This window comes from Peromyscus maniculatus, chromosome 13, assembly GCF_049852395.1.
Source record: "Peromyscus maniculatus bairdii isolate BWxNUB_F1_BW_parent chromosome 13, HU_Pman_BW_mat_3.1, whole genome shotgun sequence".
Classification (NCBI taxonomy): domain Eukaryota; kingdom Metazoa; phylum Chordata; class Mammalia; order Rodentia; family Cricetidae; genus Peromyscus; species Peromyscus maniculatus.
The window spans coordinates 53,827,546-53,843,443 of NC_134864.1; the positions used below are offsets into that span (position 1 = coordinate 53,827,546).

The 15,898-nt window shown below is 43.9% G+C and overlaps 1 protein-coding gene across 2 annotated transcripts in view; it reads right to left on the reverse strand.

The window, feature by feature from the left end:
- The window catches only part of Cyp20a1 (cytochrome P450 family 20 subfamily A member 1), a 54,358-nt gene that overhangs the window by 29,890 nt on the left and 8,570 nt on the right, over window positions 1–15,898 (reverse strand). For both annotated transcript variants that reach the window (XM_076550311.1, XM_006975020.4), the window contains 3 exons: window positions 10,918–10,967; window positions 10,084–10,250; window positions 8,540–8,676 (listed from right to left, as the gene is read on the reverse strand). In XM_076550311.1, the coding sequence (XP_076406426.1) occupies window positions 8,540–8,659 (120 nt within the window). In that variant the 5' untranslated portion in view covers window positions 8,660–8,676; window positions 10,084–10,250; window positions 10,918–10,967. The remainder of the gene's footprint in view (window positions 1–8,539; window positions 8,677–10,083; window positions 10,251–10,917; window positions 10,968–15,898) is intronic.

Genomic DNA, 15,898 nt, shown 5'->3' on the forward strand with positions numbered 1-15,898 from the left:
CTACAAGAACCTCGATACCAAAATCTGACAGAAGTATAACTAAGGAAAAAAAAAAAAACATTTACATCATTCCCTCATGAAGACGGGTGTCAAAACTTTTCAACAAAACAAACACAAGCAAGTCAAACGTGGCAGTACACTGAGTAACAGTTTACCACTGGCAAGAACAGCAGCGTAGACGAGGAACACCGCCTTGGATCAGAGACCGCAGAAGGAGAGAACGAAAGAGACGCGTAACTAGTAGCTGAATGAGGGCATCAGAAAACAGGCGGAGGAGGCGCTGAATGGTAGAGAGAGCGGTGCTCGGGAGGAAAAGGAAAAGAATGAAAACAAATAATAGTATGTGAGGGAAAAGTGACGCTCAGAAAATGCTGATAAAGTCGAAAGACCTCATACCAGTTATCCATTCACTCTTTCTGCCTGCTAAATATTCTTCCTTTGCTCTGCGGCATGATGTAAAGCTAACAGCGGAATTTACTAGAGAGAAATTTCCAGAAAGGAAGAGTCTTGCTTCCAGCCTCCTTTGCGATCGCCCAGCAGGTTTCTGCAATGCCCTCAGCGGCCCAGTGCCACCCCCCTGCAGTGCACCAGCAAGCCCTGCATACCAGCTCTGCCTTAAAGGGCCGCAACTCCTGCAGCACCCCCCCCCCCATCCTTTCACAGAGTCCTGCAGCTGGACATCCTGTCTGCTAAGAAAGCTGTGCCTCGGGGAGACACCTTTCCACGGACAGATCTCCCCACCACCCTCCAGCACAGGGCAGTAGAGGATGATTTTCAATAAGGCCCAGGGGACGTACTATTGGAGTGGATCACAGAATCTTCTTTGCCATTCACAGCCGTCAACACACTCGACAGGGCCTGGATGGCTCCAGGGAAGAGCACCTCTGAGAACCCTCTCACACCCGGCTGACTGCTCCGCTATTCCACAGTCCTCGGAGTCTCTGTTCTGACCAGACACTCTTACTACTCCAGTCCATTATAATTTTGATATTAAGCTCTCTCTATTCAATTAATTGTTAAGCCTTGGCTCTCGGATTGGACTCACTGATAGAAGCTTCTAGAAATGACAACCAAAAAAAAAGAAAAAAACCTGACAGAACAGTGATATGGCTCATAAGATAAAGGTGCTTGTCAACACAACTGAATTTGATCCCAGGAACTCACACAAGAGAGCTCCCTCAAGTCATCCTCTCTTCTCTCTCTCTCTCTCTCTCTCTCTCTCTCTCTCTCTCTCTCTCTCTCTCTCTCTTTCTCTCAGACAGACAGACAGAGAGGCGTAAAATTAAAACAAAAACTAAAGAGAAATGGGGGTGGTCACTGACTCACTCACCAGGTAAAGGCACCTGCCACCAGGCCTGACAACCTAAGTTCCATCCTTGGGACCCACATGGTGGAAGGAGAGAACTGACTCCCAAAGTTGTCCTCTGACCTCCACACTCATGTGGTACACAGGAACACCCCACAATTTAGGAATAAATCTAAAGACAGATCGTTTATGTGATTCTTATGAAATACAGAAATTAAAGAGAAAAAAATAAAGATCAAAATAAACAGAACAGTATTCTTCCATATTTAAGGACTGAAGATTTCGTGTCACATGTTTTTACGTAATTCATGTGCAGATAACTGTAGATAAATCAAATGACCCACACATCGAGCTGATAAACGACGGATGTGACATACAGTGTAATGAGCCTTTTCTATGGATTACACTGTGTTAATTGGACAACCACATGGAAATACTGAAGTCGATTTTTTTTTTCCCATACAGGGTTTCTCTGTGTAACAGTCCTGGCTGTCCGGGAACTCACTTTGTAGACCAGGCTGACCAAGAACTCACAGAGATCTGCCTGCCTCTGCCTCCCAAGTTCTGGGATCAAAGGCGTGTGCCACCACCACTGCGCAGCTTGAATTCAATCTAATCCTCCTTTGTTCCTAAGAATTCAATGAACTACATAACTTTGCTTCATATAAATTTCAGTGAATATTCAGCAATGCACAGGTAATTAGTTAGTGTGATGTTTTAAATTATACAGAAATATAAGTGATTTTTGCTTGCTTGCCTGCCTCTGAGTGCTGGGATTAAAGGTGTGTGCCACCAATACCCAGGTCAGCAATATAAGTAATTAAAGAAAAGCTAAAATTATAGGTAACTTAAATATAGAAATTACTGTTTCAGATTTATTTTATTGTATGTGTATGAGTGTCTTGCCTGCATGTATGTATGTCCATTACATGTATGTCTGGTGCCCAAAAAGTTCTGGTCAGAAGAGGGTATCAAGTCCCCTGGAACTGGAGTTACAGATGGCTGTGAGCTACCATGGGATGCTGGGAAGCAGAGGCAGGCTGATCTCTCCGATTTCAAGGCTAGCCTGGTCTGTATAGTGAGTTCCAGGCCAGCTAGGACTACACAGTGAGACCCAGCCTCAAATGAAACAACCCTGGGAATTGGTGGTGCTTTATTATATCTGCCCTGGCAAGCTGACACAGCATTTGAGGAGCAGGCTCTGGGCATCAAGCCCATGGCCTGGGCACTCTAGGTACACACAAACATAGGTCTGAGCTACAGCCTCAGACCTATGCCATCAGCTCCCCAGGTCAATAAATAAACAAATACCTCTGCTACCTTTCTTAATGATTTCATTCTAATCTATTATATAGAGTTTAATCATTTATTTAGTTCATCTATTGCTGAACATTTAAGGCCCTTTCAATTTCTGCTATGATAAAGGGCTTAAATGGTAATCTTCGAATACACCACTGAATGCATTTAGCTCTTACAAGATGTGAACTAGCCAGGCGGTGGGGGCGCACGCCTTTAATCCCAGCACTTGGGAGGCAGAGCCAGGTGGATCTCTGTGAGTTCGAGGCCAGCCTGGTCTACAGAGTGAGTTCCAGGAAAGGCGCAAAGCTACACAGAGAAACCTTGTCTCGAAAAATCAAAAAACAAAACAAGATGTGAACTAGCTGGATTAAGAGGTAACGTTTTAAACTTCTCTGCTATGTTCCTCTGGAAGCTGTGTACCAACTTACATTCCTCAGCAGTGTCATAATTCTGAGCCTCATGCCTTTAAAAGCACTGTGCACTAAAATTTCAAAACTTCTCGGTCTAAAAAAAAGCTAGCTGGGTGTCGGTGGTGCATGCCTTTAATCCCAGCACTTGGGAGGAAGAGCCAGGCAGATCTCTGTGAGTTTGAGGCCAGCCTGGTCTACAGAGAAAGATCCAGGACAGGCACCAAAGCTACATGGAGAAACCCTGTCTCAAAAAAACAAACAAACAAACAAAAACCCAAAAAACTCAACATTGCTTCATTTGACTTACACTGTTTTTCATTAGTGGCCATTTATATCTTCCTCTGCATAACGCATGCTCATTCCTTTAACATTTTTCTACTGAGACTCATTTTTTCAAGTTGTAAAAGAGCTTTGTCACATGGCTAGTTTTGACATCAAACCCAGGGTGACCACACAGCTAAGAGACTAATGTTGAGCTCATAAACTACGTGTGGTGATATATTGTGCACCCCAATATATTGTGTACCCTAATAAACTTACCTGGGGATCACAGGACAGCACCAGCCACTAGATAAAACATAGAGGCAAGACAGTGGTGGCACACATCTTTAAATCCCAGCACTAGGAAGGAAGGAAGATGGCAGGGGACAGAAAGGCGTAAGGAAACAGGAAGTCTCACTCTAGAGGCTGAGGAGTTGGTAAGTGAGGTTGGCTGTGGCTTGCTCTGTTTCTCTGATCTTTCGGCGTTCACCCCAATATCTGGCTCTGGGTTTTTTATTAATAAGACCTTTAAACAATTCGTGTTATAGCTATGTTATAGTTTAAGTCACTTAAACAAAAGCTGGGCTGTGATCTGTTCATGCATGCTTTAATCCAGTGGTTCTCAACCTTCCTAAAGCTGTGACCCCTTAATACAGTTACTCACTCGTGGTAACCCCAATCATAAAATTATTTTCATTGCTACTTCATAACCACAATTTTGCTACTGTTATGAATCAAAATGTAAATATCTGATATGTAGGATGGTCTTGGGCAACCCCGTGAAAGGGTCATGTGGCCCACTAAAGGGGTCGTGACCCACAGATTGAGAAAAGATGTCTTAATTCATCTATTTTGTAGGTCTCTGCAAAATAACGCACATATTATAACTGACTCACACAGCACTTTTTCTGTTCTCTAGGCAAGCATAACCAATGTACCTGCTAGAGCATATGAATCCCTTTCAGTGTGTGAATGCAGGCTGTCTCAGAGAATTCTAGTAAGCTTCGTTTGATAATTTCAGTATTATATGTTGACTTAGTACTAGATGTCCAAATATAAGACAGATGTTTTCTTTTCCTAAAAGACATCTTTTAAGTCAGTCTCAAAGTCTGTCACGTGTGATCAATGTACATTAACAAGAATGACAGTTATGATTGATTCCAGTGATCAAGTCACAGGAGACTGTCAATGCTGCAATATTCCATTATGAGTTATCCTCACATAAGTAAGCCACATGTATATGATGTATAAACTATCAAAACTCAAGAACATGTGCTATCAATTTTATCAAGCATCCTCAAAGGACACAACTTAGAGACATACTCAAAATAATCAAAGTAAAATACTACAGTAATTTCAACTAACGTAATACGGCATGGCAGAAAAATTAACCTTAAACTATACCTGGAGGCAGGATTATAGTTTAACAGATAGGATTCAGAATTTGTTTATGTGTTTGTTGAAATAATCACAACCAAGCATGGTAGCACATGAGTTCGAAGCCAGCCTGGTCTACATAACAAGTTCAAAGACAACCAGAGCTACATAGTGAAATCCTGTCTCAAAAAGAAAAAAGAAAGAAACACGCTCCCATTATATAGCCCAGACTGACCTCAAACCCCCAACCTTCCTGCCTCAGCCTCCCCAGTGTGAGGACTGTATGCACCACCATGCCTCAGCCTCAGCAGATGACATTCTGGATCATAAATGAGCTGTTCAGAAAGAATACAAAATTTCTTTCAAAAATAATTGTGAAATTACGAATATTTTGTTTTGTTCGGTTTTGGTTTTTTTGTTTTTCCAGATACAGGCTCTCACTATATAGTCCTAGCTGTCCTGGATTTCCCTCTGTAGACCAGGCTGGTATAGACGAATTTCTAGACAGTCTTATTAAATAAGAAACACAGAGCCAAATACAGGGCTGAAAGCCTTAGAGATCAGAGAAATAGAGACACCAGCTAACCTTGGCTCACCACACTAACGTAGCTTCCCCAGAGAGCGAGCTTCTTCCTGTCTAGCCTGCGCCTTTATTGCCTTGCTTTTCTGCCCTCTCATTGGCTCTTAGCCCAGCTACCTCACTTCCTCGACACTGCCTGTCTGTACAGACCTCCAGGTCTCTATGGTTGGTACTGGATTAAAGGCGTGTGTCCCCACACTTGGCTGTGTCCTTGAACACACAGAGACTCTGCTTACCACGTGATCGGATGAAGGGCGTGTCCTACCACCGCCTGACTTTTGTTTATGGCTGGCTATGTCCTCTGATCTCCAGGCAAACTTTATTAACATACAAATAAAATTTTTCCCCACATTTCAGCACAAATGAAATATCACCACAGACTGGCCTAGAACTCAGAGATCCACCTGCCTCTACCTCCTAAGCGCTGGGATTAAAGGTGTGCACAACACCACCCAGCAGTTATTAATATTTCAAAGAAGTGACTTTTAATTCTTCCTTGCATTAGGACATGAATAGTCCTGAAGAGTATAATAAAATTATCCAAGCAAAACGACATGGGGGAGGACTAAGCTACACAGAGGTGATGTGGCCTTGCGGACTAACACCGGCACTGCAAAGGTGGGGAGGGGAAGAGGAAGAAAATGAAAGCATTCCTTGAGATGTAAGATCAAGAGAAAGAAAAGGTGCGGAGATGGAGGGGTTTGCTGAAGGCAGAGGAAGGCAGGGAACTGACGGGCGGTCAGGGACTCAGCAAAGCGGGAAGCGAGAACATGCAACAAGCTGAGGGGTGGGGACGGCCAGCGACGGAGGGTAAGGACAAAGGTCAGGACTGTCCAGGTGTGCACACAGCTCAGCTAAGAGCCTTTAGGGACAAAAAGGAAGGGTTTGTGCTCAGGCTCCATATGAAATGCCCCCCCCCCCCCCGGAGGTTCATATGTAGTGCACTAACTCCTGAGACTGGATCATGAAGAACTACATCCATTAATGGCTAATCCACCGATTAGTTAATATTCACGGGCCACTGAGTCAGAACGATCAGAGAATGTTGGCTGGCGGGGTCCAGCCTCGGCTCAGGTTCAGGTCCCGAGACAGGGAAGGGGCGTCGGCGCAAGGAAAACTTTCTGACCGCCAAGTGGATTGCACTCAAGCGGCCCTGAAATGAGCCATCTTTATTTATACTTCAACAGAGTTTTCCACCAGGCTCACACGAGCAGCTTTATTATTGGCTCCTATTTTTTACTTTTAAGAAATACGCAGTAATCATTATAAAAGCCATTGTTCCCCTTTATGCGTCCCCAAATACATAACCCACCCCCTGCATAACCTTCTTCTAGACACAGAGCTCAGCATTTTTTGCAGACTTAACTAAGCATCGAGCCGGACACATCCTGCTCTTGCAGCATTTAATGTCAGCGGGCAGCTACTTGTGGTTACAAAGTGAAAACGTAATAGACATGGGTACAATGCTTTAAGGATAACAATATTCAAGCCCAGACAGTTCTTTCATGTCCACAAGATATGCTTCTCTATAGTTCTCTTTTCTACAAGAGGGTCCCACGTCTCAATCTCTCTATAAAAGGCATCTTTTCCCATCCCACTACAGCATACTTCTTCCATGTATGGTAAAGATGAATCTCTCCATCCCATGTTTTACATTGCGTTTTTCCCACTGGAGCATACCAGATCCCACCATTGGCTCTATGTGCTTGGTGTCCAGGGAACTTACTCTCAACAGTGGGCACTATGTGTACTCCTGAGGCTTTTTCCTGTTCTGTGTGTGCATACCTTACTCTCCCTTCCAGGACTGTGAGGCATGGTTAATGTTCCGAGTGTTGTTTTCTCATATGTACCGAACTGTCTCTATTGCGTCAGGAAAGTTCCCAGTAATGGGAGTTGTAGTTAGTAACTCCAGATAAGAGATCTGAGAAGCAACAGCCCCCTGTCAAAACTTAGGGGAAATATTCGAGAAAGAGCAGAATTTCCAGGGGAAAATTATAGCTACTGCATGTGTGACCGATAAAGTAAAACTAAAATCCGCCCAAAGAATCCACAACATAACGAGAGAGGCAAGAGCCTGCAAGCTGCATGAATTCTGCAAATTCCTCTGCTGTCCCGTGGCCTACTGGTCCTTGCCAAGTGAGAGTCCATTTCCACAGGCGCTTTGCCCCAAGGAAACCCGTTGGACAGCTAATCATATGCTGATCCGAGACTAGGCGGCAGGACCACTGACACTGGTCACTAGGAATGTGTCTGTGAAGGTGCGTCCGCCCCACCCCGACCTCTTCTCACCCTCTGCTCCCTGGCCGCCTTCACCACTTCCCACCATGCTGACTTGCCACAGGCGGATGAGCAGTGGCACCAGCCACCACAGAAGCCTCTAAAACCATCAACAAAACACACCCTGCCTCCCTTCGACTGTTTCCCGGGGGCTTTCCCACAGCAACCAAGACCGACTCCTCTAGTATGGAAAAGTGGGATCAGACTGAGACTTTGTAAATCACCTGTACAACTTCCTGAAGATGCTGGGCTCCCATCCCACCCACTCAGCATATCCAAGCAGAGGCCCAGTAATCCGCACTTTCATGAGAGCTCCAACACTGACCTAGAGTGGCCTGAGGGGCCAGGAGGATGGCTCAGTGGTTAGAGTAGGAGGATGGAGTTTGGAACCTCAGCGCCCACATCAGTGGTGGCACACACCTTTAACCCCAGCACTCAGGAGGCAGAGGCAGGAAGAAAGCTGGCTAGTTAGACTAGCCAGGTCACCCAGTGCTCCCAGACATACACATGTACCTAGAATTACAAATTATCATAATGCAATCTTGAAAAAGTCAGCTTAGAAAAACAGGTTAACAGGAGAGTGGCAAACATATGGAATCCTGATGGTTTAGAGACACCCTGTAGACACCATGGTCTACACTGCAGACCAAACACCACCTGGGACACCCTATAGATACCATCGTCTACACCCTGTAATCATCGTCTACACCCTGTAGTCACCATCGTCTACACCCTGTAAACATCGTCTACACCCTGTAGTCACCATCGTCTACACCCTGTAATCATCGTCTACACCCTGTAGTCACCATCGTCTACACCCTGTAAACATCGTCTACACCCTGTAAACACCATCATCTACACCCTGTAGACACCGCCATCTACACTGCAGACCAAACACTTACCGCCTGGGACACCCTGTAAACATCGTCTACACCCTGTAGACACCGCCATCTACACCCTGTAGACACCATCGTCTACACCCTGTAGACACCGCCCTCTCCACTGCAGACCAAACACTTACCCCCTTACCTTCAGCAGGAGAGGAAAGTTCCTCTGCAGAGCGGCCGTCACGGCATTCCCATACAGTTTCCTCCTCATGTGGCTTTCACTCCCACCGTCAGATTGATACCCTAGTAATGACTTCAACATGGTTTCAAATGGGTCCGCTGAAACAGACAGATTCAGTATTTCTATGTGAAAATAATAATTCAGAAGGAAAAAAATATTCAAGAAGGAAACAGAGGCCAGGGAGGTGAAGGGAGCCAGCGGAGAGCGTGGCAATCTCCCCACAACCCCCTTACCCGTCTTTTGTAAATCTCAACAGATCAAGGGCCAATGAAAACGGGCAAAACTGTCCTGATTCGTTTGGACTTCACTAATGCCTACAGAAAATGTCTATGGACATGGCAACCTTTTCAAAAGATTCGTTTTCTTTTTTGGCCTGGATGTTCTGCCTGAATGCCTCTGCACCACATGCATGCAGAAGCCACAGCTGGGCGCCGCGTCACCTAGAACGGGAGCTGCGGACAGTTGTGAGCCTCCATGTGGGTGCTGGGAACTGAACCTGGGGCCTCTGGGAGAGCAGCCAATGCCCCTACCCCCAAGACAGACAGACAGACAGACAGACAGACCCACACACACACACACACACACACACACACAAATTTTAAAGCAAAACAGATAATTTTGTGTGTCATTTTCAAGTATTATCAGCTAATCTCACATTCTCCTCTCTATTCCTTTGGAAGCATATTATTTGATTGCACACACACATTACTAAAAACAATTTAAACAACACAGAGAAACACAAAGAAAGTAAAATCCATCCTAAATCTCACCTGCTGTTAACAAGATCACCTGACCAGTGAGCCCCAGGAAACGCTACCTCCCCAGTTCTGGGAAGACAAGGGCATGCCACCACACCTGGCTTCCTGTGTAGTCTCTGGGGATGGAGCACAAGTCTGCAGGCCTATGCACCAAACACCTGACCAACCAATTCCTCTCCCCAGCCCTGAAATATATTTTGATACAAAGACTAAGGCAAGGATTAATTTCCTTCTAAACAGCTGCTCAGTTTTCTCAGAAATATCTACAGCGTTCCTCCTGTTATAAAAATGCTGTTTCTTCCGAGTCCCTGTTCATCTAGGAAGTATTACCATTCGGCTCCCTCAGCCTCTCACCGTCAGAGTCTTTGAATCAATCTCGTGTTCTATAGTGTACTATGGGACAGCACAGCTATTTCTCTCACGAATATCCCTTCGGCTTTTCCTAGCTGCTCATATACATTACCCCTTCCAGACTCTGGAACTATTTTCCCCGGTTCCCTCAAAAGAACCCTGAGCTAATTTACAATAGGATTGCAATGTGTGTATTTGTAAATGAAAGAAAAAAAATAGTTTCTTACTATTGCATCTTATTAAATGAAATAACCTGGACTTTAGTACACACACCTAACACACAGCACAGAGCATTCAATCAACATCGGCCCTTCCCACCCAACAGCAATGCTTCCCTTAGGCACGCTTATTCTCCGAAGGCAAGGATCAGCCCAGGAGTTAGAAAACGTAACTTACAGGTCTTATTGGGGTTGAAATGCTGCCTGAGGACGTCAGCGGTGCCCAAGCTGACCACAAGACGCCTGCCGAACCAGAAGGAGGCCACAGGCCCGTGTCTTTCATGCAAATTAACCAGGAACTCATGCAAACTTCCACTGTTCACAATGTCGGGGAGGTTACCATCTCTGATAAAAGACAGACATGTCATAGAACCGATTTAACTTGGGAAAATCAGAAAGGCCACAGCTGACCCTGAGTCAACAGACAATAGAGAAAAGATTCATTCGTTTAAATTACTGAAAAATCCCAAATTCGATTATATTCACCATCCTGCTGTTTCTGTGATTACAGTTAGATGTGGATTTTTTTTTTTGAGAATTTTGTGAATTCATGACACCTTGAAACCAAATAAGAGCAACATAAAGAGCATCTGACGTAGTCCGGGAGAACTACCCAAATGTTCGCCCGTCCCTGACAGCCACGGGCATGCTCACAGCCTGGGGAGATCTAAGATTAGCCTCAGAGGCTGGTTTGTTTTCCACCCTGTTTGTCTTATTTTCAGCTTCCTCTGGGTAGAGAAAGACAAAATAATGACAGACAGCCTTCCTCTGAGTTTGTAAAGGTTAGGTTGTACGCCCAGAGGTACACTGAAATGAGTGACGTAAAAATAAGGTTTAGGACTGAGGCTGTAGTTCAAAGGCACAACACTTGCTAACTAAGCTTGGGCCTTGGGTTCCATCCCCAGAACCAAAAAAAAAAAAAAAACCCCCGCACGAAAACATACTTTTGTTTTAACACTGAAAAGGAAGTGATGCCTCTATTTGATAAAACAAACAAACAACAAAACCTTACTTTTCTTCGGTCGGTGCAACCCCTGGAATTCCTGCGGCTTGTCGGGAAGCCTGAATAAAGGGGGGAAAAAAACACAGCTTAGTGTCATGAATTGTCACAGATCTCAGGAGCCCTACATGCTTATACACGACATCTCCGGGACCTTAAACAACAACTTTCCAATTCAGCTGAATTCAAGAACTCATTTCTACATCAAAACAAAACTAATGGACTCCTGGTATAAGAAAGAATTATTTCATACTTTTCCCGTCAATTTTTCAAAAAAATATTCTAAGAATTTAATAACTGCTCTATCAGTTAACCAGATCATGTATAGTGTGTGTGTGTGTGTGTGTGTGTGTGTGTGTGTGTGTGTGTGTGTGTGTGTTCGGCCTACAGACACACATATGTGGGTGCATGTGTATATGCATGTAGACCCCAGAGATCAACACTGGTGTCATTCTCAAAGGCTGTTTGCCTTGGTTTTTGAAACAAGGTCTCACTAGGATCTGGAGCTCCCTGATTAAGCTAGGCTGTCCATCCAGACAATTCCAGGGCTTCAACTGTGGCGTGTACTGGGACTAAAACCATGTCCTGCTCTTTATGAGTGTGTTGAGGATTGAACTCAAGGCCATGCTTGCCCAGCAAGCACTTTACCTAATGAACAATCATCCTGGGCTCCAAATCAATAACAGTCTCTTGTTTCTATTGTACTGAACCTATATATGGTCCCATCCACCTGGCTAGAAAAAGAAAAAGGAAAAAAAAATCCTCGTCTAGTTAATAATTCACTCATTTCTGAGTAAGTATACTCTTTTAGTGAAATAATACAGCAAAGTCAGGTGTGGTGGTCCAGATGTGCAATCCCAGTACTCAGGAGACTGAAGGAACAGCTCATTCAAAGCTAGACAATACTACACAGCAATTCCTGTCTTTAAAAAAAATGAAATGATGTCTCAACTGCCAACTCCAGGAAGCCCTCCAGGAACACCAGTCCTCCATCTCCATCTCCAGTCTAAGGCCAGCTTTACCGCAGACCCCCTGCCATGGCATCACTGTGTTGTGATGATGATATTGACTTTCCTCCCTGCTCCTCTTCCCAGGGGTCAATGCAGATCCCGGGGGGCACACCCAGCTTTCCTCCCTCCTGTGGACCCTCTGAGGCCCCCCCTTCCAGCTTGTCCCCACGCCTGTGTGCCAGCTCCCCCCAGACACCCTCTACCCAGGATTCCTAGCGGCCACATGTGGCAGCTCAGAAGCATCCCTGCCAGGCAGCCCACAATTACCACAGTCTCCTAAGAACCAGAGAAGGACCCAGAACAGAACACCCACCCAGCAAAGACAAGAGCAGATGTCAGCACCCAGAATTCCAATCATCCCAAAGCCAGATGCCAGCAGAAAAACACAATTCTAGTCAGGATGGAATGTCTCCACTAAGGCTCAGGGACCCTACTGCAGTGGGTCCTGAAAAATGCAACGTACGTGAAGTACAGACAGGGACTTCAAAATAGCTACCATGATATATTCAAGGTCGTTTAAGAAGTATGAATAAAGCCGGGCGGTGGTGGCGCACGCCTTTAATACCAGCACTCGGGAGGCAGAGGCAGGCGGATCTCTGTGAGTTCGAGGCCAGCCTGGGCTACCAAGGGAGTTCTAGGAAAAGGCGCAAAGCTACACAGAGAAACCCTGTCTCGAAAAACCAAAAAAAAAAAAAAAAAAAGAAAGAAAATTAAAAAAAAAAGAAGTATGAATAAATCCATTAACGAAAACCGTGAAAACGCAAACAGCGGAATGCTTTTTGGAAGTCTGCTGCATCTAATAAACACACCTTAGCATCGAGGATGGACATCATCACCTCAGGATAAAGGGATGGAAAAAGATATTCCAAGCAAATGGACCTAAGAAGCAAGCTGGTGTAGCCATTTTAATATCTGACAAAATACACTCCAGACCAATACTAATCAAAAGAAATAGGGAAGGACACTGCACACTCAAAAGAAAAATCCCCACGAGGACACTGCAATTTATTTTTGCAATTCTTAACACCTATGCACCCAACACAAGGACACCCAAGTTTGTAAAAGGAACACAACTACAGCTTAACTCACATATTGACCCTCACACGTTGATAGTGGGAGACTTAATCTCCATTTTTTTGCCAAAACACAAAGTCACCCAGGCAAAAACTAAACAGAGAAATGGTGTCATTTAACCAAATGGACCTAACAGATATTTACAGAACATTTCACCCAAACACGAAAGAACATATATTCTTCTCAGCACCTCATGGAACATTCTCCAGAACTGATCACATACTGGAACACAAAGCAAGTCTCAACAAATACAAGAACCCTGAAATAACACCCTGCATCCTATCCGGCCACCACTGACTAAGAATGGATATCAACACCAAGAGAAGCAACAGAAAGCTTACAAACCCGTGGAAACTGAACAACTCACTTTGAATGAAAGATTGGTCCAGACAGAAATTAAGAAAGACTTTCTGGAACTGAATGAAAATGAACACACAGCACACCCAAACATATGGGACACAAGGAAGGTGGGTCTAAGAGGTACGTTCACAGCGCTAAGTGCCTAATTAAAAAACTGTTAGGAAGAAAACATCCAGAAGGAGAGAAGGAAATCACCAGGGAAATAAAGAATAAAGAATGCAAAAGAAGAATAAAGAAAAGGTCTGAAGGAAAAAAAAAAATAAGACTTAAGTTGTTATCACGCGTCTCAATGACGTCTTGGACCTCTGCTCCATCCGGCTGTTTCCGGGTGTTCACCCACCCAGGACCTGGAGGCACTTTCTCTTCCTCTCCATTATCAGTTGTTGCCTGTTTGTTGACTCTCATTCTTCTTTTTTTAAAAAATTTATTTATTATGTATAGTGTTCTGTCTGCATGTATGCCTGCAGGTCAGAAGAGGGCACCAGATCTCATTACGGATGGTTGTGAGCCACCATGTGGTTGCTGGGATTTGAACTCAGGACATCTGGAAGAGAAGCCAGTGCTCTTAACCTCTGAGCCATCTCTTCAATCCCTCACTCTCATTCTTTAGAGACTTTGGTGATGTGTTCCAGGAGCTGCATGGTGTGAGATACAGAGACACACCAGACAGAAACCGACTGGAAGAACCAGTTGTCTTCTAGTGAGCTAGCCTGCCTTAGAGATTTGCAGATGCAAAAGCGATTCCCCTTCCTTCCCGTGAACGCTTCCCTTTGTCTTAAAAATCACTGTTTGTGGAAATAGTTCATTACGACATCATGGGTTCCCTGCTACATTTTAATGAGTTAAACATTATTTTGGTTTAATTTATAAATAAATGTATTGATAGGTGTAACCTCCATGAACAGATATAAAAAAAAAAGAAAGAGGAAGGAAGGAAGGAAAAAGAGAAAGAAAGAAAGAAAGAAAGAAAGAAAGAAAGAAAGGAAGGAAGGAAGGAAGGAAGGAAGGAAGGAAGGAAGGAAGGAAGGAAGGAAGGAAGGAAGGAAGGAAGGAAGGAAGGAAGGAAGAAAGAAAGAAAGAGAAAATAGAAGAGGTGTCATTTCCATGAACTTCCCTAATTCACTACCATCACGCATTAAGAACTCTAGCCTGGGGCCGGAGCGATGGCTGAGCAGCGGAGAGCATCTGTCGCACTTGCAGAAGATGGGGGTTGAGTCCTAGCATCTACCTGGTGGTTTACAACCATCCGGACCACCAGCCAGGGGATCCAACAGGCATCCGTGTGGTGCACATACATGTATGCAGGCCAAACATCCATACACATAATATTTTAAAAAAGGTCTAAGTTTTATAATCGTAATAAAAAGAATTCTAGTCTAGAAAAATAAAAAATAAAAAACTGGAGAGAAGTCATACTAGGAACTTAACAGTGCACCGGAGAGCTCTAGAACAAAAAGAAGAAAAATCACACCAAGAGAAGCAGACAGCAAGAAATAAACTCAGGGCTGAAATCAACAGAACACAAACCAACAAAAGCAGTACGAAGAGTCAATGAAACGGAGTCGGTGCTCTAAGAAAAATCAGTAGTGGTAACAAACCCTATGCAAATGAACTAAAAGGCAGAGAGAGAATATCCAAATTTACAAAATTAGAAATTAAAAGGGGTATAACAACGGACACTGAGGAAATCCAAAGACTCATAAGGACATACTTTAAAACCTGCAGTCCACCAAATTCTAAAAGAAATGCCTAATTCTGTTGATGTATACCACCAACCAAAGGTAAATCAAGATCAGATAAGCAATTTAAACAGAATTATAAGCCCTAGTAAAATAGAAGCAGTCATTAAAAGTCTCCCCACCTCCCCCCCCAAAAAAAACAAACAAACAAACAAAAAAAACACAAAACTCCAGGGCCAGATGGTTTTAGTGCAGAACTCTACCAAACTTTCCAAGAAGAGGTAATGCCAATATAGCTCAAATTATTCAACAAAATAGAAACGGAAGGAACATTGCCCAATTTTTTTAAAAAATGGGACCACAATTACCCTGATACCTAAGCCACATAAAGACCAACAAAGAAAAAGATTTATGGACCAACTTTCCTTATGGACATAGATGCAAAATTTCTCAATATAATATTTGCAAACTGAATCCAAGAACACATCAAAAAGATCATCTACCACAATCAAGTAGGCTTCATCCCAGAGATGCAGGGATAGTTAAACATATGTCAACTGATAAATGTAATCTATCATATCAACAAACTGAAAGACAAAAAACACATGCTCATCTCTTTAGATGCAGAAAAGGCCTTTGATAAAACCCAACACCCCTTCATGATAAAAGTCCTAGAGAGATTAGGGATACAAGGGACATGCCTTAACATATTAAAGGCAATTTATAGCAAGCCGATAGCAAACACCAGATGAATGGAGAGGAACTCAAAGCATTTCCACCAAAATCAGGAACAAGGTTGTCCACCCTTTCCACACCTACTCAATAGACTTGCAGCATTAGCTAAAGCAATAAGACAGCTGAAGGAGATCA